The sequence below is a fragment of the Quercus robur genome, chromosome 4 (genome assembly GCF_932294415.1).
Source record: "Quercus robur chromosome 4, dhQueRobu3.1, whole genome shotgun sequence".
In the NCBI taxonomy this organism is placed as follows: Eukaryota; Viridiplantae; Streptophyta; class Magnoliopsida; order Fagales; family Fagaceae; genus Quercus; species Quercus robur.
The window spans coordinates 15,996,830-16,020,166 of NC_065537.1; the positions used below are offsets into that span (position 1 = coordinate 15,996,830).

The window sequence follows — 23,337 nt, forward strand, 5'->3', positions numbered from 1 at the left end:
AACTAGAGTCAATCTATCTTAACCTAACATAATTAAAATAGTAATGATTGAATACTATTTTCATGGCAATCTCATAAGAGGAGTTTTAGAGAATATATGTGTGAGATTGGTAAAAAGGCTTAAGACATCTAAAGAAAATACATGAGGACTCTAAGATAGTGAAAAACTCAAAACTTTTCAAATGTTGATATCTAGATTTAGGGAAATTAGGATGAAGCAAGATGATACTTTTGATGAATTTCATGATAAACTCAATGACATAGTCAATTTGATTTTCAACCTAGGAGAGAGAATCCCTAAACCTAGAATTCTGAGAAAACTTATGAGATCTCTTTCTGAGAGATTCCATCCAAAAGTCACAAACATAAAGGAAAATAAGGATCTCAATAAAATCAAGATAGAAGAACTTGTGGGATTCATATCCAAATGAATGAAATTTTCCTCCCTCAACCTAGAGAAATCTCTAACCTTAAAAACTGTGTAAGAAGAGGTAAGTGTCTCCTCTAATAAGGAATCCCTAGAGGAGGAGGAAGTAGTATTTCTTGTGAAGAAGTTTAAAAACTTATGAAGAGTGAGAATAAGAAGAAACTTCCAAGGGTAGCCCACTTACCCAAGGTTGAATCTAATGATGCTCACTCAACTTTTGTAGTCTAGACTTAGAGTTTGTTTGTTTGGGAGATGGAAAATTAGGATGATTAACAAAGAGAGGATTGAAAAGTGGAAGGATAGAAGAAATTTTAGTTTTCTCTCATAGTGTTTAATTGGAGGATGAAAAAGTGGAGGAGTGGAAAATTTATTTATTTGGTTGAGAAGAAAAATGAGAGGGTAGAAAATATATTTTTAGAAATTTACTTTCATGCCCCATTACATAGTATAAGAAATAATTTTTTAATCATTACTTTAATATTTTTTTTAAAAGCCATTGTTGATTTAAAAAAAAAAAAAAAAAAAACCAAAACCCACTATTTGATTTAAAACAACATGTTAAAAGGGAAAAAAAAAATAATGCCTTGATTCAACCCCCCCCCCCCCCCCAAAAAAAAAAAAAAAAAAAAAAAACAAACAAACAAACAGCAACAACAATGTTAATGCACAATGGAAAGAGTAGTTTGGGTGTTTTCTCAAGACTCCTCTATTCAAATCTCTCCAATTTGGAGGGATAAGGATTTTGGTGGGCTTGGAGAGAAAACACTTAGGTCCCACCAAAATCTCCTCCCCTTTCTCCCCTCCCTCATTTTCTCTACTATTTTCTCCACCCTCCTCTCCCACCAAAATTTGCTCAAAACCCACCATTTGATTTAAAACAACACGTTGACTAGGAAAAAAAAAAAAGCTTCATTCAACAAAAAAAGAAAAAACACAATAGCAACAATAATGTTAATGCACAATTGAGGGGTAGTTTGGGTGTTTTCTCAAGACTCCTCTACTCAAATATCTTCAAATTGTAGAGATAGGATTTTGGTGGGCCAAGGGAGAAAATACTTAGGTCCCACCAAAATCTCCTCCCTTTCCCCCTTTTTCATTTTCTCTACTATTTTCTCCACCCCTCTTTCCCACCAAAATCTACTCAAAACCCACTATTTGATTTAAAACAACACATCGATAGGAGAAAAAAAAAAAAAAAAACCCACGGCTTGATTCAACCAAAAAAGAAAAGAAAAAACACGACAACAATAATAATGTTAATGCATAGTTGAAGGGGTAGTTTGGGTGTTTTCTCAAGACTCCTCTGCTCATATCTCACAAAATTGGAGAGATAGAATTTTGGTTAGCTTGGGAAGAAACACCTAGATCCCACATAAATCTCCTCCCATTTTCCCCCTCTCCCTTATTTTCTGTACCATTTTCTTCTCCCCTCCCTCCCCTTCCCTTTTCCATTACTCCTAAAATCACCCCAATCAAATGGGGCCTTAGATTTAAAATTTGAAACCTTTTTAATCTAATATAAAATTTTGTAGTTATAGCATGCAGTCTAGAAATATTTTGTAGAAGTCATAATTTTATGCACGCGAATTTTATTTTATATTATTTTCCTTTAATATGGATTTTCTTAAACAATAGTTGTTACAATTGTTCTATAGTACAAGTTTGAAACATCCAATTACACTGCCAATGTGGCTACTCTTAGTGGTGTTCATGATGAACAAAAAAAATCTACATCTTAGCAGCAATCCATCTTTACAAAAACATTTGCATAGCTCAAATTCCTTCATTAGATCTCTATAATGATTCACAAGAGAAGTAAGAAAGCTCTCAGTTTTACCATTTTTGAGATGAAATTAACGCCACTTCCACATCTAATTCAATTTTAAGCATTTTAAGTCATTTGATGTTCAATTAAGTCGCAAGTTCAAGGCTACCAATTACATCCTCAAGAAAAAAAAAATCACATTTTCAAAAATTGGTGTATCCACTTCTCATTTTCTTTATTTTATATTCAAATCCTGAATTTGAATATAGAAAAAAAAAAAAAAAACACTCATTTTCATATTTAGTAGTGTTTGATATGCTGTTTTGAATACATAATTTGGGTATAAAATACATTATACTCAAATTTGGTCATTATTTTCTATTTAAAAAATAATAATTTTTCTCATTCACATATGTCACATCACTTAAAAAAAAGTAATTTCGTATTATCACAATATTTACGAATATGTCACTATATTTGTATTTATAGAAAACGAAAATACTAAAAAGTAGTATTTATTTTTTGTATTTAATTTTTAAAATATTGAAAAAGAAAATTGAATACAAATGCTAAAATCAAATTACTTTTTTTCAGCAGTGAAACCCACTAAAAATTGAAAATAAAAACAAAAAACGGTGTTTTTGCGGCTAACCCAACAGCCCTAAAGTTCTTCAAAAACTCTTCTCTATTCGTTGTTTTTGCTTTTGCTTTTGCTTTTTGCTTCTTCTTTTTTTTTTTTTTTTTTTGGGCTGTTTCACAAGTTGATGGTTGTGATGTTATATTCAAGCTCCTCTGATTTTTTGGGAAGTGGGAGTGTGGGACACATGAAGTTGGTGTCTTAACTACCAAATGTATAGTCATTTCATGGTTCTTATCAGGCTACATCGTCCTATCTGAAAATATCAAAAACTTTTGCAGTGAAATACGCTTGTCATCAGTTGGATGTCGAAATATGATTTAGGAAGGAGATGCTTTTGAATGTGTCAAATCCCCTTAGAAATCCAATGACTTCCATTATGAAATATAATTTCTATAATAGAATATATATAAGTTTTTCTTTTTCTTTTTATGATAGAATGTATAAGTTTGTTGTTGAATAGGTTTAAACATTAATGTATAAATTTTGTATATCAACTTTCTTTCTCAAAAAACAAAACTTTGTAATACCTTAGTCCACTTATTAACTCAATTGGCTTCTCAGTGTAACTGGATCGAGCCCATCACAAACCTTCCTGGGCCAGTCAAACTACAGGCTAGTGATGTTTAAGAGCCCTTCCTCCCTTTTCTTTTTGATTGTAAATAAAATCATATTTTTTTTGAAAAATAAGTGCAAGAAAGTTGGTTTTTAAACTTTCAAGTGGATAGGTGGAAATGTGACATGTTTTGTTTTGTTTTTTATTTTATTTTATTTTTTTCTGGGATATAAAATGAAGCAGTGAGAGTGTGATAGAAGATTTGAATTTATTTATACTATTAAGAGCACTAGCATTTGGGGATGCAAAAAAAAAAAAAAAACTATTTTGCATCCTCAAATACTACTTTATGTATTTTACAAACTCATTTTACAATTTACCCTACATTCCAATTTTATTTTTACATATAGCCTAATAAAATAATATAAATTATCTAATAAAATAATAAAATGTACTCTTCTCTCTCTTTCCTCCCACTATCTTTTTCTTTTCATACACAACCACTAGATTAAATATTATTTTTTTACAACCTATGAATAGTAAGGTTGCATATATACAACCTTACTATTCATACGTTGCAAATTTTTTTAAGTATACAAACCTAGATGGAGTGGGTTTTTGCTGTCTTAGGTTGTAAAATAACAACTGGAGATGTTTACATCCCAATACTAGTGCTCTAATGCAGCTTTCATTATTTTTTTTGTTTAGATCCGAATTTTGCTATCTTTGTAGCTTACTTTTATTGAGCGATCATATCTTATCATTTATATTTAGCAAATTCATATCTTTGACTTTCTATAATTTTTATTTGTTACAAATCTTATCATGTACTCTCAATTATATAAATACAATATTATAATATATACATACAATACTCAATAGATTAATGTGTACCATATGGTATATATCAATAAAATCAAATAACTTTCTGCTTTAATATTGATCATAATATTATAGCTCTCATAAGTTGACTAAGTGTCCGTTTAGGATAGGTCAAACTTATTGATTTCTTTGACTTGAAAAAAAAACGTTGGATTGAACTACTATTGTCTCTTAAAAAAAAAGAAAAAAAAAAAGAAAAAAAGAAGAAGATTTAAAAACCTGGAAGTTGGTTTAAAAAAACAAGTTAGCTTATATGCTTAAATAAGTAGGTCTTGTTGGCGAATCAAGTGACTGTTTGGATTCAGCTTCTGGCGTCCACGTTTAGCTTTCCATGCGTTTCAGCTCTTTTTTTTTTTTTTTTTTTTGGTAGCCGCACTTGTTGACTTTTTGTCCTTGAACAGTGCATCGGTGCACTGTTCATGGACCCACAAATTACACTTTTCAGCAACTTTTTCATTAAAAATGGGTCCCACGGCACTATTCACACATTTAAAAATTATTTTGCTACAGTGTTTTCAGTTTTCAGTTTCAGCAAAATAAGTTCTATCCAAACAGACTCCAAGTCTTTTTTTTTTTTAATTTTTTTTTAATTTTTTATACAAGATAGAAATTCCACTCTAGCCTAATCTAATTGTATATGTGTGTAAAGCTCCCTTCTGGAAACTTGAACCCTGACTCTTACACCCTACACTCCATAAGTATTTATACTTGTGGAGTGACTACTATATCAAGGGTGCGCAAAGGTGTTGGCGAATCAAATCTTAAATACTATGCCTTCTCAAAAAGAAAAGGTCTTAAATACTATATATGATCCGCTCATATTACCTCACATCTTTTACAACTTTTGAATGCTGTATAAATTACCTGCAATTCAAACAAAAATTGAAAAATAGATATTGAATAGTTAATTGAAGATATTTAATTAAGAGCTTTAATCTAATTTTGCATTAGTACTTTGTAATTAATGAAAACTATAATGTGATTAATACTGAATTTTCAATTTGATACGAACAATGATAAATGACTAATAATTAAGATAAGTAATGGAACTTCTATCAATTCTGCACTGAGAGAAAGGAAACCAAATCATGATGCGTGTGAATTCTAGTTAATTGCATGTGGACTTTAGTGTACCATGCAATGGCTTCATCATTACAATATGGTCAAGCATGACATTACACCTTGAAAACATGGTTAACAACTCATAATGACATGTTTTGGAATTCATGAAAAGGTCAAGCACTTAAGCATGAAATAATAACTACACAACATGGTTGCTAAATCATATTACTATATGTTTTGACATTGACAAATGGATTAGATGTTTTCACTCAGAAAATTAATATATAGTAATGAGGTGCTGAAAAAGGCAGCAACTTCATACTAATTATATCATTACTCATAATTACATGTTTAGAAATTTACAATATGGTTAATGATCATCATCATCATCATCTCTAGGTAAGATCGAGATGTTCTACAAGGAAATATGTTAAACAAAGAGGGAAAAAAAAAAAACATAAAAGACAAAAAGGTATTAAAGAGGCAGACAATAAAGCAAGCCCACGACAGTAATAAGAAAATAATAAAAGTGAAGGCAATAAGCTAATTAGCTAGCATGACCACAAAGACTCCCCCAGATTGGCCTGATCTACCACCATGTCCATGGAAAAAAAGGACTTGGTCTGAGAAGACATAAGCTTGGGTGAGGGTGAGTCATTATTGTCTGGTGGATTATTAGAAGATGAAGGATATTGGCGCATTCTCATATGCACCACCTCAGCTTGTGCAATTGCCAATTGGGTTTGAAGGATATCAACTTGTTGCTGTAGAGATGATATGGCTCCTACACAACCATAAACAGGGTCTCTTACCCTAGCATTAGCTTCATACACCATGGAACTCACAGCATCACTGCGCTGGTGCTCTGGTAATTCCTGCATGTTTCATAACCCAAGAGACCCTTAACACACTTGATTCAAGATAGTTTGTGAGGAATAATTTTCACATTTTTTTTTCCTTCAGAACTACTGACATGATAAATTGTGATTAAAATAAGATATAACTTTCACATAAACTCACCATTAACATCACTTTCATTTGCATTGATTATAATATATCATTTTAACCTTTGTAAAAAATGATTATGAGAATTATTGTATCCTTAGTAGACTTACTGAACAACTTAAAAAGGGGAAAAAAAAAACCTCTTGGTTAGATTGTTCTATTTGGGAAGTAATAGTATGTTGGCACCTAACATATGCATATCATAACATATAGGCTCTACAATTATTGTAATCTCTAGATATTGTGAAAGAGATGAATGGTATAATATTATAGACATATTTATTTTCACACATAATTTCATAATTTGTTGATTTATGTGATTGTGAGTGATCAACTAAAAGCAGTGAGTTTATGTAAATAAGAGTGAGAGAAAATGTTCACCATTTACAATCGCACATATTATAAAATTGGGTTGGGTATGAGATTGGTCGTGTCCCTACAATTATTCAACAACTATTGATTTGGAAGGTGGATTAAAAAGAAATAAAATCTTGGTCAGTGGTTCATAGGCTTTACCTTCTCTTTCTAGGTGGTGTAGGTGGTGATGGTGTGGTGGTGTGTGAATAGAACCCTAGTTTATTTGCCATATTTTGAAGGAAGCCTAGATGGCCTAGGTTTCCATGTTACTACTGTTTTCTTGGTTTATTTATTTCATATTTGCTGGACCACAAGAAGGAATTATTCATTTTAAATTGAATCCATAGAGTGGAAGTAAAAGTGAAGCCAACTTGGTCAAAAAGCCTTATTTCCAAAGCTCATAATTTCTATATTCGCAATCGATTGAACCTCAGTTTTAACCAACACTTTCAAATATTTCCATGGACAAGGATGTGAAATTCAACAAAAGGCTAGAAATTAAACCTCCTTCAAACAAAGTAATACTTTTTTGGTATTCGGCGTGTTTTATAATTTTCTAAATTGCTTACTGGATTCACATGTCACAGTCAGACACTTACTGAAACTTTTGGTTTATCTATTGGTTCGAATAATTCAATTTTGAGACAATACAAGTAAAAAAAAGTGACATGCCAAAGTTATTGTAAAATACACATTTAAAACATATATGATTTACACAAATACATTAAGTAATTAAAAGATTAAACCGCTCAATGAAATATCTTCTGATTTAAGAGGCAGGTCCTAAATAGTTTTTTATGTCATTCTGATGTCATGGTTACACATTATTTACTCCTAGATTTTACTGAGACCTAACAAAAATTCCAGTTACTTTATTGGATTACTTGGAGCGAACCTAGCTTTTGGACCTATTTATGTATTAATTAGTCTCTATCAAAGTTACCCCCATGATCTTAAAGCAAAAAAGCAAGTTGATAGATACACAAACTTTCTTTTCCAAAATTGCATATAGAATATTAGAATTCCAAGACCAAAAAAGAGCTGCTTAATGGTCGTAAAGTAGGAGCTAATCACTATTAAATCCAATATCCTCGTAACCATCTTCCATTCACAACAAATTATGGTGATTCAAGGAGTAAAGCTAATTTTATGATCCTTTATTCTCTTTCAAGTACTAAGGAATCACTCGGTAAAACAGTATGTTACTTTCCAAAAGAAAAAAAAAGAAAAAAGAAAAAAAAAAGAGAATTCTAGCTAGTTACTTTAGGTGGGGTCTTCAACTGAAATTAACCACTATAACGGAAGTAAAGGCGTATATTAGAAAATTTGGAAGATCTTGCTTTGCATTTTTAAATTGTTTCTTCCTAAAATAGTAACATAGTATCAAATGGTTGATGAAGATTATAAGAGAGGAATAAAAATAGCAAAGAACCATAAAAAAAGTTTCTTCAATCTAAGAATCAAAGAAATATAAATATTAACAAAAAAAAAAGCAACTGAATTAGTATAGTTAGTTTTGCATACCCAGATGAGGAATAAGGTCTAAGAACATGAACCATAAAAAATGAAAGAAATAAGGTGTAACAACATGAGACATAAGGTCTAATAAAAATGGCATTATATAATTCTTACCACATGATTTCCATTCCAAGATCATTCCTTTTTTAGCGCAAATAAAATAAATTGAGTTATATTCACATTTTGTTATGTTTTGTGTACTAAAAGTTTTACTTTCATATAGTTATGGATGAGATGATCATTGATTATAACAAGCTTATGTTGTACCCATTAGTTGTGCATTTTGTGCCCTAAATTCATACAAATGAGAGAGTAGTGAGGATAACATATGCAGTTTGATAAATCAACAGTCATGTTAATTTATAATTCTTGTACTAAAATTTATAATTTCTAAAAAACTTATCTATGACCTTGTGTGTGTATATATGTGTGTGCTCTTATATTAGTTGGCAAACTTTAACACTTAGTGTAATTATTCATTTGTAAGGTATACTAAGCTTTTGCCAAATAGTATTTAGCTATGTCCCTTGATTTGATCCATGTTAGAATCCTAATAATCAGAAAGAAACAAAATGATCGTCCTGGCTCGGGAAATGATTTTTTTTGTCCTTATTCTCTTCTTTTCCTTGGACAGTGTTTTCACAGAAGTTTTCTTGGATGGACAAATTATTGAGAAGTTTAGTAGAATTTTCAAATGAGGTTCTCTAGCTACCACGTTTACCTGAAAATAGATGCAAAAATAAGGAAGGTATGAACTGAATAGTACTATAGTCAATATTAAACCATATTAAGTACTAGTAATTAACGCGTGCGTTGCACAAATTAATTAAATATTAGTAAATCATCAAAATTAAGAAGATTAAATATCGCTCTCCACATGGCATGCTCGCAAGGACAGTGTTTACATATAGATTTTCTTGGATAGACATATTATTAAGAAGTTTTTGTAGTAGAATTTTCAAATTAATGAGGTTCTCTACCACGTTTTCCTGAACATCGATGCAACAATAAAGAAAGTGTGCACTGTATAATACTCTATATATACATTTACATATATATATATATATATATATATAGTCTTATCACCAGTGCAACCTCTGGCGTGGTGATAAAGGCATCATTTTTGAAAAGAAGTTTGAATATATAATCATTTTAGCAAAAGCAAAACTTGGTCCTAAAAGCAAACCTCATCTTCTTATCTATCTGCTTTATTTTTTATCTGCTTTTGTTTCTTTAGAAATCAATAGTACTTGAGCTTGAACTCCTTCCACACTGCTGCCACTCATTCCAGCTCCAATATAGTCCAAAACAGTTTCAGCAAGAAGCAGAAAGCCAGTATTTAGTGACTAATTCAGAGGAGTAAATATCTTTCACAACTTCCTCCATAGAACTTTGTGGAGTTTGCTTAAACTAGGTTAAATAACTTGCATTAAATATAGAATAGGGTATAACCTTGTGCCTCCATACAAAATATAGAAAATTTGAAAAAATCTTTGAGATAACCAACTTCACTATCTAACCTACATGTATGAAAATGACTTGAACATATAATACAATAATACTAGGATGTAAAAATTATCATTATTAATTATGAGAGAGAGAGAGAAAGGGTCCAAGGGAATTGAACCTGTAACATCTTGTTGACATTGCTCGCTCCAAAAACCTTGTGCACATTAGCAAACTTCTGAGGCTCGTCAGCAGGAAAATAAGGCGCAAACACGCAGTCCTGCGCACACCTCCTTCGAAGAAGCTTGCATGCCGCGCATGGCGACATTGCACCTTGTTTTCTACTCTCCTTCATTGTCCTAATTGCTAGCTAGCAAGTTGCACTAGTTGAAATTACAATATGCTTAATTTAATTGGCTTATAGAATTTAGCAAATTAAAAATGAAAAGAGAGAGGTATTAACTAAAAGATCAAGTTGAGATGGTTGGGTATTTTTTTTTTTTTTTGCTTAGAAACAAACAAAAAGTAAGAAAGATGAAAAGAAAGAAATGAAAACTTGGACAATAAGGGAATTAAGATGAGAAAGTGAGAGGAGAGGGGGGCTTGAAAGGAGAGGTGGTAGAAGTTATATAGAGAAGCAAGTGACAGCAAATCTTAGAGAGGGCCCACAAAAGAAGAGCCTTAGATTCGATGGACAAAAACATCGTTGTTGATAAGATCTTTTTGCCCCACCCTCAAATTTGTATATTTCATCTCACTTTTTCTTATGTTTTATTTAAGTATAATCCTCAATTTAACTTTAATCAGTTAGTACAGTATAAATTTGATATATTCTAGAGAGTTTGATGCTATACTCTTATTGTATCCTGGAAGAAAAGAAAAAAAAAAAAAAAGACTAAGTTATTCACTAAACAGAAAATTTGTACTACTTGCTTCTGCTTGAACTAATCAAGTACAAATTAAAGGTACATATTTTATTTACAATTATTTTTTGGGCTAAGCACTGGCTGTCTCTGTAGGCATGCAATTACATTAGAAATTAAAACTATGGACTAATTAAGCATCCTAAGGAAAATTTTAAGAAATTATACTGGTAGGTATAATTTGACTTTGAAGGTTGGATGATAAGTATAAATCTTCCATATACTATGGTCAATAAATTTGTCGAAGATATTCAAATGTTAAGGTTTTATAAACCAATATTTAATCATTTTAGGGCATGGAAAAGGCAATTAGTGTTATACTAATAGTGCAGAGACGTACGAAGAACTCCAAAGAGAGAAATCAAATAGGAAGAGGCGAAGTATATCTTATGCGTGAGTAAAAAAAAAAGTATCATATATATATATATATATATTTATATATTACCACCAGGCCTGGTAGCCCAAGTGGTACCCGGTTTACCATGAAACCGTTAGTTCAGGGGTTCGAGCCCCCACACCCGCATAAACAATTACCTAGCCAAAAATTTATATATATATATATATGCAATATCATAATTTCCGTGTGTAGACTCCACTTATTTGTAGAGTTCACACGTTATAAAAGTGAAACGGCATGTATCTAATATACAAGATACTAACTCATGCAAGTGTTTTTCACATAAGTAGTATATTTCTCATCCTCCAGTTTCAAAGTTTTAATTTGAATGATTGTTACTATTATTAAGATTTACCTTGACCGTTATTATGTCTGATCTTATGCCTTAGGTTTTGCAGAGACTATCGGGCCCTTCTATTCATCGAGACCTAGCACTTACTGTCAGATATAAGTTACGCACTTCATCATTGTTTATTTTTAAGGTTAGTTAGCTCAACAGTTGAATTGTTAAACACTAATAATAAATTATTATTATTATTATAATATTATTATTTGAAAAACGCTGTTTATAATTACTTCCAATTTTATTAATTTTACATTTAGTTTTTTTGGGATAGTTAATTAACCAATTTCGAGTATAATATGGATAATGCATATAAACAACAATTACTCAACAACTCACACAAAGACAAGGAATTTTTTATGAAGTGAAACCTCAATTAAAAAAAAAAAAAAAAAAAAAAAACACTCTAGGGCCAAGCCCAACTCATCAAATCCACTTTGAACATTTTTGGATACATACTCACTTACTAGACTTTGCGTACATTTTAAGAAATACTATACTTTGAGTTTTTGGCTCTTGCTTGCAACTGCTGACTCCAACCTTGCGTCTTTACAATTATTCTTTGAAGTAAATGGCAATTGGAGAGATTGGAAGACTTTGGGTAGATTTTATTAATAAATTATTTTGTCGTCTTTTTTGAATATTAGGGTTAAATTTTGTCCTTATGTGGTGTAGGGTTCGAAGGTTGAGAGGCTACAAACATCCAGTGAAAGCCCAAGTCTATTAGCTTTTCATAATAGGTTCGCTCGATCGAGTGTTGAGTAAACATCAACTAGAACTTTTTGTCAAACGACGTTTTGATTTCTTTATAGTCTGTTTGGATTGAGGAGAAGGGAGGGAGAGTAGAGTAGATTAGAATATATTTGATCCAAAATTAGCTTATTTTCAGCTAACGATCAACTCTATTCTACTCCCCTTCCTTCTCCTTTCAATCCAAATGGGCCTTTAATGTCACTCGACCGATCACAAGTCCGCTTGATCGAATTCTTATAATAATACATAGTGAACAACTTTCTTCTAATTTCAACCTCACTTGCACCAAATGATTACAGATGAACTTGAATAACAATTACAATGAAAACTTTCATTACAAAGAATTTTATGTCATATAACTTAGCCAACACTAAAAATCGTAAAATTATTATTATAAAGAGCTTATGGTCTAGACTGTTCATAATGAATTTTAATTCCTTCTCCTATTTAGCAGCGAATGCCGAGTATGCTAATCTCCGAAATACAATGGATACAAAGGAACCTGCTTTATGGAAGTGCAAATTCCTTTTTTGTTTTCTTATTGTTTTCTTATTATATTAGTACCATTACTACTATACTGTAGTGAAAAATTTCTCCATACCTACTGAGTTTTTAACTAATAAAAAAGAACAATACCTAAAATTTGCAGTATTTATTTATTTTTTTTTTCATATATAATTTGCAGTTTGTGCCTTTGTCACTACATTCCAACAAATTTAGAATTAATCTAAATCTATCACTATAAAATAAACGTCATCAGTGTTAATTCTTGGTTGAGTAGTTTACAAACCCTAATTTCATTCAGACACTAACCTTGACAGCCCAAAATAAGAACAAAATACATAAGAATCACAAGAAAATAAAGCACACTAAAAATAAAAAAAATGTAGTTTCATTATATAAATGTAAGTGGGCGGCTTATACTTATATCTCAATTAGCTTGACCAGAATTGATACGTAAACTTTGTAGGATAACTTAAAATAAAAATGTGGCGATAAAAATTAAATTTATTACTACGTAAATTTTAATCTTTTAATTTCATCCTTAATACTATATTAGTTTAATTGCTTGGAATCCTTTTCGCCATAAGGGATTAAGATGGGAGAGATGTATAAGCTGATGGTTATTTGTTGCTTAGCTTGATTCTGTAGCTATATCATCCAATTAAATTATAATTAGTTTTAGAATTATTTTATGTTTTTTTCAAATATTTTAGTGACCCATTGTAAGATCCTGCTAGGAGCTTTAGATACAATTGGACAAGGATAATATGTGATCAATATTTAAAGCCAATTAAAACCCCTGTACTATAATCCAAGCGATTAGATATGCATGATAAGATGGGAATCAAACTTATTACAAATGCAACACATGAACTAACGCTGTGATTAGTGGAAAATTTTAGGCAAATGAATATCATATATGCTTGGTGACCTCATTGATATATATATATATATATATATATTGAATGATTTTTTGGTAGGCAGGTAACATCAATGAGAGCGAGTGCTTTGACACGAAATGTTTTTATTTAAGTTCCACGCTTTAATTTCCACCGCTATCGTGCACTACTTTAAAAGGTGTTTAAGATTTTTAATTCTTTAATTTTTACCCATAAAATTAATTGTCACAGTCATTTGCAATGGTTATTAACAAATAAGATTCCTACAATACATGGATTAGACCCATAATATACCAAAATTTTAAAAGTAATATAAAACACTTTTGGTGGATCAAATTATAAACATATCTGCATCTATAAGTGTGGTCACCACGAGGTATATAAGCTTTCTTGTTGTCTTTATTGACCGAAGCTTCTCGGTAAGTTCCTGACATACAATAGTGGAGATTTTTTTTGGCTCATAAAGTTAATTTTGCAAACGTATTAGTTATGTGACCACTGAAACTCGAGTTTTATAGAGAAAATCATGAGATGATAAATATATTTTTTAAGTTTCTAGCGGAACTTGAGTTTAAGAGACTTGAGTTCTTCACATTGAAACTTAAATCTCGGAGACTCGAGTTCAAAAAGTAGTCACGTAATGTTTGCAAAATTAACCAAACGAAATTAAAAAACTTGATCAAATTACACCTGAATAAGCTAGCAACTTGCACGTGTAACTGGACGTGCGTGTTTGATCCAAACGAAGTATGATTGAGAAAATTATTGAAATGAAACAGACGAATTGGTGTGTTTTCATTGGTTTACAAAACTTTAGATATGGTCCCCTTGTCGCGAATACAAATAAAATAGGAAACTGCTAGTGGTGAGACTTACATAAAGGTAGCTAGAAGTCTATTACTTCGTTACGAATATTGTAGTAAGAGACAGAGAAATAGAATCATACTTATCTCACAATTTCAAACTCTTTAAACCCCACCGGTTATATTCAGGCGGCCGCTATAGGTTGATATAAGCTATAAATTTAGAGGTCTTAGGTTCAATTTACCGCATCATTGATTTATAAGATCTTCAGAATGTTTCAATTTATGGACAGAAAATGAAATAATCTAACTAAAGTACGAGACATGTTCACATACTGAATCATAATATGTTACCCTGATAGAAAAACACAGCAGTAACTTCTTCAACACTAGCTCTAGAAATACGGTAAGCTTTTTTTTATATTTAATAAGTAATCATGGAGCTATATGAAATAAATATTATTTATCTGAGTTTTAAATTCTTTACAACTTTCAATCAAATAATTTATCAATCTATAATATTTTGGATACAAAAATAAAGGTTATACGGACATCTTTCAGTTAAATTAAAGAATTAAAAAAAAAAAATCAATTTGAAGTGATTCTTGTAAAAAATAAAAAGGGGGAAGAAGGAATAAGCCTTCCAAGAAAAGAGAACGAAAAAAAAGAAGAAAAAAAAGGAGATTTGATATATTCAATGAGGATTTGAGATGCTAATAATGACTTTTATGTTAACTTATACTTCATAATGCTTTCAACAGAGACGTCCATTATTCAAAATTTCATACCCATTTAAGATATATTGAAAGAAGTGTAGAGTTTGAGATTTTTACTTAATTCAATCCATGTTAAGGAATATTAATACTTGGAAAAGAATCCTCTTATTCAATTGTAAGGACACAATTTGGTAACGCCCCGTAACAGTATTGGGTTCGCACGTAAAAAGGCCCAAACAATATCATTTGTAGAGCGTGGGTTTGAAAGGCTAGGCCTTGGTCACCGGGCGATGGGTTTCTCGTGGTATCCATACATGGTTAAGTCGTCTTCGCCTCTGGAGTCTTTCTCCTGGAGGCGGGCTGGGAGGCTCTGGTTTTTGGCCATTTTTCCCAACCTCTTCTATGAATTGCTTACTTTCCCTTTTATACTAGCCTGTATCTTTTATCCTTCATCCACGTGTAGGATCGACATTCCAAGACTGATACTTGTCCCATCAGCCCATACTCAGAGTGGTTGGGGGTGGTTTGTAAAAGCTGGAGAGTATGGCTCTGTCAGGTGCAGAATATTGAATGGCAGTAAGGACAGCTTTCCTTGGTCATTACACTTTCCAGCATACCCCTTTCTATTGGCACCGATATTTTAGATTTTTTCCAAAATTGTTTCTATACCATTTTTGCCTTTTCTTCTCGTGAGATCTCGATTATGCCGAGGACTGAATCGTCCTCGGCTGTGTCCCAAGGCTACTTCATATTTGTATTGCCGAGCTTGGGCCATCACCTTCCTCAGCTTGGGCCTTTGGACCCCAACAAGTAAATGGGCTTGGCCCACGGATCATTGGGCCCCACATCAATATTTTAGATATAATTATAGTTTAAATTATTATTTCATAATATATTTTAAGATAAATATAAGTTTTTATTGTTATAAGTAATAGTCGTAAGATTTTTTTTTTTTTTTTGGGAAACACAAACATGATAAACTATAAAATATAAGACAGATAGATGTCCATGTTAAGGAATAATAATCCTTGAAAAAGAATCCTCTTATTCAAGATTTTAGATATAACAATAGTTAAAATTTTTAATTATTTCATAATATATTCTAACATAAATATAAAATTATGCAACGTAGAAAGAATTTGGTTCCAAAATATTAATAATAAAGATGTTAAGTCCATGTTGTATAGGTTGAGAAACCTTGAATAAAAGTTGTCTAAAATGAGTTTTTAAGAGTATTTGACGACCAAGACTTATGTGCGGAACAACTCAAGAAGATTGAATTTTTTGACTGCTCGACACTTGGCTTGACACCTGATGATTGATTGAGAACCGTGGATTTAGAATTCAATTAAGTTGAGTATTTTAATTTCTATTTCAAGCCCTAGCTAATTGCTAGAGTATAAAAGGAGTAATACAAAACAACAAAGTTGAAGTTTTGGGGAGCTGTGTATTGTGCTCCTCGGGTTTATATAATCTGTATCCAAAACTTAATTTGATTCTACTTGAGTTTTAAGTTGTTAGTCTCCAGAATCTAGATAGTGGTTGAAGATCTACATTGAAGACACTAGAAAACAACTTAAGAAACTGCTTAAAAGCTGAAGGTATTGTTGCCTCGACTACAAGCTCAATTGTAGCTTGAATGATCAAGCTTCAATTAACTTCGATTGGAAGCTCAACTCCACTCGACCAATCAAGTTTCGTGTTTTTAGTTTTCTAATGTTGTGACCTATGATGACTAAGTGACCTACGAATTCATGCACTAGGGTTCTTGAACGTATTTAAAGCCTTATTAGGTCTTCATAGACATATGGTGAACATGTGAAAGTTTGAGATCATTGATGCAGCGACTGTGTGCCATGAGTTCTATACTGAGAAACCTTTTCAAAATTCATTAAATATCAAGAAATTTTCCAATGAAGACATTGCACCAAGACTAGTGCATCAAAGAGTTAATGTTGTGAAGTCAAACATGAATTTGATATTCTTGCACTGAAGAGATTCATGAGGTAGAACAATCCAATTAAATTGGAATTGCGTGTGGTCACATAAGTAAGTTCTACAGTAGGTAACAGTACTAGGATCAAAGAGTTGATAGTGAAGTAAGGCACGAATTGGATATTTGTGCTTCGAAGAGATTTATGAGGTCGCAAAGGAGTCTAAGTAGGTTGGAGTTGCATGTGGTTACGTGAGTAAGTCCTACCATAAGTAGTAGTACCTAGGATCAGGTAATATTTGTGTGTTGTACTTCCATTCTATTATGATGGATTCTATTATGATGGGTTTTTCTTGTTAGGGTTTTCCCATTGTAACCATATTCACTATGTTCAAATTTGCTTTTTGCTGCATTTTAGATTTTGTTAAATGGTTGCACCCGTCACAACCTAAATTGAACCAATGCATAATTTGTATAATTAATCACGTTGAGTGATTGATAAAAATTGACTGGGGTCAAAATTTTCCAACAAATTCTCCCACATTGTCAAAACCGGTGATCAAGGTGAAGTTGTTGCACTCAAATCACAAAAATTGCTGCAGAGAGAATTTTCAAGAAAGTTCTTATGGTCACGGGACAAGGTGTTTGTGTGAACATAGTTCATGGTAAAAGAGTACAAGAATTTGGAGTTACGTGTGAACATGTTAATAAGTATCATTTGATGTAGTTGTAGAATTAAATATTACTATAAAAATTTATTTCTATATAGTGGATATATTTCCTTGAGGGATGGTGGTAAACCCGGTAACAGTTTTATCCATTAGCGTTTTCTCTTTTGTAAACATATATCATGTGTTTTTTTTTTTTTTTCTGCACTTGGTTAATTTAGTGATATTGGTTTGTGACCTGAATTTACCAAAACTGAACAACTCCCACATAAATTTGGTTAATTGTTTTGCAACAGGAGTCTAAATTACCCAACATAAGAAATACTAAATAAAATCATATTAATTATGAGAAGATTAACTGTGAATGAATATGACGTTCAACTTTTTATCCTCTGTTTACGTTAATATGTAATTAAAAAGAAAAGATTGTTAGAGTGATGAAGGGATACTTCATAATCTTATATAGGTCTCAACCACCCTTTCTTTTCTAGTAGTTGCAGTGAGATATATCTGGAAATTGATGGATTTGACTTATAATATTTTCAATATCGTCGGTGCATGTTAATTATAATCCTTTCATTCAAACTCTCCTCTCTCATCTCTCAAATCATATTTAAGCTTCCTCATGATCAAATACTTAAGCATAATTAGTGGTTGGTTTGATTTAAGACTTAGTGAGGTTGAAACTTGAAACTGATTGAATACCAACCCTAGGTCAATCATAGGGGCAAAACGGTTGCCCACAGTGTAACACGCATATATAGGACAAAATGGGCTTTTGCCCTTTTCCACAAAACTAATTAGCCTTTTGCCCTTCTTCCCAAACTAAATAGGGAAATGCTCTTCTTTTGAAACTCGACTTTCTCAAAATCAAGTTAAAAAAAAAAAAATTCTAAAGCCCTATAGTGACGTTTTTAAGGACCTATAGTGACGTTTGAAGAACCTATAGTGACGTTTTATAACTTGATATTCACAAAATCGAGTTATGGGCAATAAAATTGCTTATAACTCGATTTTATGGATATCAAGTTACGAAACGCCACTATAGGTCCTTAAAAACGTCACTATAGGTCCTTAAAAACGTCACTATAAAGTTTAACTTGATTTTGAAAAAGTCGAGTTTCAAAAGAGTGGCATTTCCCTATTTAGTTTGGGAAAAAGGGCAAAAGGCTAATTAGTTTTGTGGAAAAGGGCAGAAGCCCATTTTGTCCCGCATATATAGCTTAGGGTGTATATTTTGATTTTTTTTTTTTAAAAAAAAAAAAAAGAAGAAGAAAGAAATACTTGAGGTGTATTGATTGAAGTTGGATGGCACTAGATTGATTGTTTTGTATTTTCATTTTATCGTTTTTTAAGGAATCATGAATTCTCAATGTCAACTTTTGTTCAAAATCTGGATAGATATCAGCCTCCGCGAATATATGTTAGGTTACAAATTAGGGGATTTTTTTATTGTTGAGAAAATGAATTATATAATTCACCTTTCGAAACTAAAGATAATATAAATATATATATATATATATATTTATATAAAGTGCACAATCACATTAAATATTAATAATAATAATAGTGTGTGATTAATATAACTTTTGACATCTAATCTATAATGATCTTTCTTTATTAAGTTAACATATTTTAGTGAATTCTATTTAGCTCAATTAACAAGTTTTTTTGTCATTATTAATTAAAGGGTAATACCATTGCCGCCCTATAATGTGGAGTTGATGAGTCTATACTGGAGACTCCTTTTTCTATACAGTACAAAATATATATATTATACATTTGGTAGCCCATGTTCCAAAACCAAACTTTTCCTTTCCACTAATGTTGTCCTTTTTCTTTTCTTTTGGAGCATGCATCTTAGTATAAAAGTTTTTAAAAGAAAAACGTTCATAAATCTAATAAAACTTAGATTTATGAAAAATGGAATTAGAAATTAGAATTCATAAATCTAATTTTTATACCAAATATATTTTTCCATATATAGTAAACGCCAAAATTAAATTTTTTTTACCCTTTCATAAATCTATATTAATAATGAATTACTAAATTATAGTTGAAATTATGTTATTAGAATTAATTAAATATAACGATTTTTGTTTATGAAGTTATAAAAATTAGATTAACCAAGTTTGTATTGTTAAAGAAAAAATCTTAGTTATTATTTTTCCATAATGATATCATCCTGCTTTCCTTCGAATTTGTGTGTTAAACGTTTTTAAATGTTCGACACATGACTGCCAATCTAATTTTAAAAGAAAATTGGCAAATGTCATTTTATTACGAGGCAGAGTTTCATTTTTCTTAAATTTTATAAGCAAAAGCCAACACCATTGCATTTAGTTCAAACCCGGACAAATATGTAGGATTTTATTTTAGTATTAAAAGTTTATAATTAATGAAATTTATTTTGAATACCACCAAACTAGATTACAAGTTTAAATTTGGTTCATTTTTATTTTGAACAAGTTCAAACTTGTTTATAAGCTGCTTGATTAAGTTATTATTTTTATATATATAGTAAACACTAAAATTAAATTTTTATTACCCTTTCACAAATCTAAATTAGTAATGAATTAATAAATTATAGTTGAAATTATATTATTAGAATTAATTAAATATAACAATTTTTGTTTATGAAGTTATAAAAATCAGATTAACCAAGTTTGTATTGTTAAAAAAATTCTATTTTATTTTTATTACAAAAATGGTCTATTTATATTTCACAAATAAAAATTTGATATATATTTTACATAATCCAACATCAATTTTATATAAATATATTTATTACATACATATCAACACATAATATGAGACAAACCCAGGTGTAGACTGGGGGGAGATGCTCCCTAATTTTCCTAAAATTAAATAGTATATATATATATATATATATATTTTAAGATTTTACTATTTAAGCCTAAAATAATTATATTTGGCCTCCCCTAAAGAATTATAACTTGCCCCCTTAAAAACTTAAACTAGCTAGCCTAAAGCTGTAGTAAGTTGTCCTTGTATGGGACTCTGTAACTGTGAGGCTATATGTGTATAGTTATGGGATGATAGTGTGTTAATTAAGATTATCATTTTAGTCAGAAAGGCATTCCCTGGTTGAATTGGAAAGAGACACAAAGAGTAACTAAAACAAAATCTGAACTGTAGATTGTAATAATTAAATAGAAAATTCTAAATATAGGACAAATTGAAGAAGCAATACCAAAGTAATATAATATAAGAACGTGGAAAAAAGTTTAAAAGAAAAGAGCAGTATACACTATACATAAATACATTCGAGATATCTCTTATTATTATTATTATTATCAATTTTAAAATTTGAACAACAATAATACTACACACACAATAAATTTTATAAATTGTTTTCACAATTTAATTATTGAAATAGTAAATTGATTGTGATTAGCGTAACGTATTACGGTTAACATTTTTTTTTTCTTCCAAATTTGTGAAATTCATGCATGTGCCATTATTAGACTTTGAACTTTGAACAACACTTATTGATTGAACAAACACGTGCTATTCTTACTTAGAGCTCTTTTCGTCAGAGCCTAAGCCACACCTATGTACCAACCTGACATAATTTATTCATGTTAAGGGTAGATGCATGTTGACCATGACCAAACAAACCTGTATTTGACCTTAAAAAAAGGGAGTTTAGTTTTTAGATCAAAAAGTCAAGCAACCATGTATACTCCCACCAAAAAGAATGCTGAAAAGAGTATTTTTTTTTGCTTCGAGGATCCAAATAAAGCTGATGTCTCGATGAAATTTTTCAATCATGTTCTAATGATATTAATTTACTAGTTAACTAAAGGAAGCTGATTTTCACTTCAGTGGTGCATTAAGGAAAATTACTTTTTAATTCTTATAATTTAGGAAGGGTTTTCAAATTAAGGAAAACCTAACAAACATCCAAAAAAAGAAAAGAAAAGTGAAACACAACTTTTAAATATGTTTCAATTCAAATTCTCTCTTCTTTCCCTTTGTCAATAATCACCGGGTTTAGATTTGAATTGAAAAGGATTTGAAAGTTCGAGGTTTAATTTAAAATTTACAAAACTATATGATTTGAAACATCCTTTAAAGTATAGGATTTAATTGGCAACTTATAAAACTTTAGGGTTTGATTCCAAACCCCCCATAAAAAAAAAAAAAAAAAAAAAAAGTTTAAAATGTAATTTCCCTTAAATTTTAATTTTGCATGAGAATAATTTGATATTAACCTTTGGAAATCTACAGCTTAAACCTCAACTACATAAGTTTAGAATAAAATTTGCTGCAAAAAGTTCAAACAAAAGAAGTGTAAATATATAATATTGCAAAATGCACTTGACGCTCTCTAAATTTTTGGTTACTTTTAAATCGTTCCCTTGACTTTTAAATTATTTAATTCACATAATCGACTTTCAAAACTTGCAATTTAATTCCTTACTATCACAATGTTGCCAATTTTCTGTGCAAAACACATTAATGGCAAGTTTTGAAAGTAGATAATGTAAAGTTAAGGGTACCATTGATAGATAAAAAATTAATCTCATTGTTGGCTGGGCTTTCATCAACAAGAAGGCATCAATTTCTCTGAGATATTTAGTCTTGTTATGAAGGCCACTACCTTCCGTAGTGTGCTCTCTATTGCTAGTTTAGATTATTGTCACATTCACCAACTGGATATCAATAATGTGTTTCTGAAAGGTTTTCTTGATGAGGATGTGCTCATGAGTTAGCCTCTTGACTTTATTGATTCTACAAAGCCTCATTTTTAATAAGAAGGTATTGATTGCTTCGAGACATTTTGTGTGAGATTAAAGTTATATTTTTGCTTATTTTATGTACTGTTTGTAAGTCTCAAGTTACTTTTTGTTTCAACTTTATCTCAAATAATCTAACTTTCAACATTTTGAAAATTAATTAGTTGTTGAATTTTTGTGTCACATTATAGAAATAAGAAATTCCTAAATGGATATCTAGTCTTGTTATAAATCCCACTACCATTCTTGGTGAGCTGTCTATTGCTATTTACATGATTGGCACATTGGCCAACTTCATGTTAATAATGCATTTCTGGATGGTTTTGATGTGTTCATGAGTCAGCTTCCCAACTTTATTTAAAATTAATTATAAATATATATAAAATATTCTCTTAGTCTTTTTTTTTTTCCTACTTCTTTGATAATAAGGAAGAAAAATTTGAACTTTTGATAGAAAATCAGAAAACGTCAATTGAATTACGAGTTTTTTTTTTTTTGACAAAAGTTCTCCCAATCTTAAATGGTGGCGATGGGATTACATCAAATTATATTTAATTCTATTCTATCTAGCTTTTACCAACAATAACATGCAGCGTACACGTGGATATATCATAGTATGATTTTTTTTTTTTTTTTTTTTGAGAAGAATATATATCATAGTATGAATTGGTTGTATGACATTACATCACACTTACACCGAAGTATAGCAATAAAATTTTGACGCAACGTGTATATATGCATGGAATTATCATAGTATGAATTAGTTGTGTGACTACAAAACACTAACACCGACGTATACGTGTGAGATTGAGTAGTACTCTCTTTAATTCAAAAATTATGTGGCCCGCCCCACGTGGTTCTTATCTTAGGGTTTGTGAAATTTCTATTCGTGCAATATGGGGTTGCCTTGAATTCTGCAGAGTCTCTCTAAAAAACCTGTCACAAAACTAACACAGTCATACACCCTTCATTTTCTTTCTT

The 23,337-nt window shown here is 30.7% G+C and overlaps 1 protein-coding gene across 1 annotated transcript; it reads right to left on the reverse strand.

Annotated features, from left to right (window-relative positions):
• Positions 1-5,605: 5,605 nt before the first annotated feature.
• LOC126720685 (LOB domain-containing protein 4-like) lies at positions 5,606-10,250 on the reverse strand. The gene is made up of 2 exons (XM_050423433.1): positions 9,836-10,250; positions 5,606-6,203 (listed from the first exon to the last, which is right to left on the reverse strand). The coding sequence occupies exons 1-2, from the start codon at positions 10,007-10,009 to the stop codon at positions 5,880-5,882; spliced, it is 498 nt and encodes a 165-aa protein (XP_050279390.1). The 5' UTR covers positions 10,010-10,250; the 3' UTR covers positions 5,606-5,879.
• Positions 10,251-23,337: the final 13,087 nt, after the last annotated feature.

Bases quoted from the DNA above. Each gene is read 5' to 3' on its own strand.
- LOC126720685 (XM_050423433.1), bottom strand. From the start codon at position 10,009: ATGAAGGAGAGTAGAAAACAAGGTGCAATGTCGCCATGCGCGGCATGC. The intron at 6,204-9,835 runs GTTCAATTCCCT...TGAAACATGCAG, and splicing joins ATGTCAACAAGATGTTACAG to GAATTACCAGAGCACCAGCG.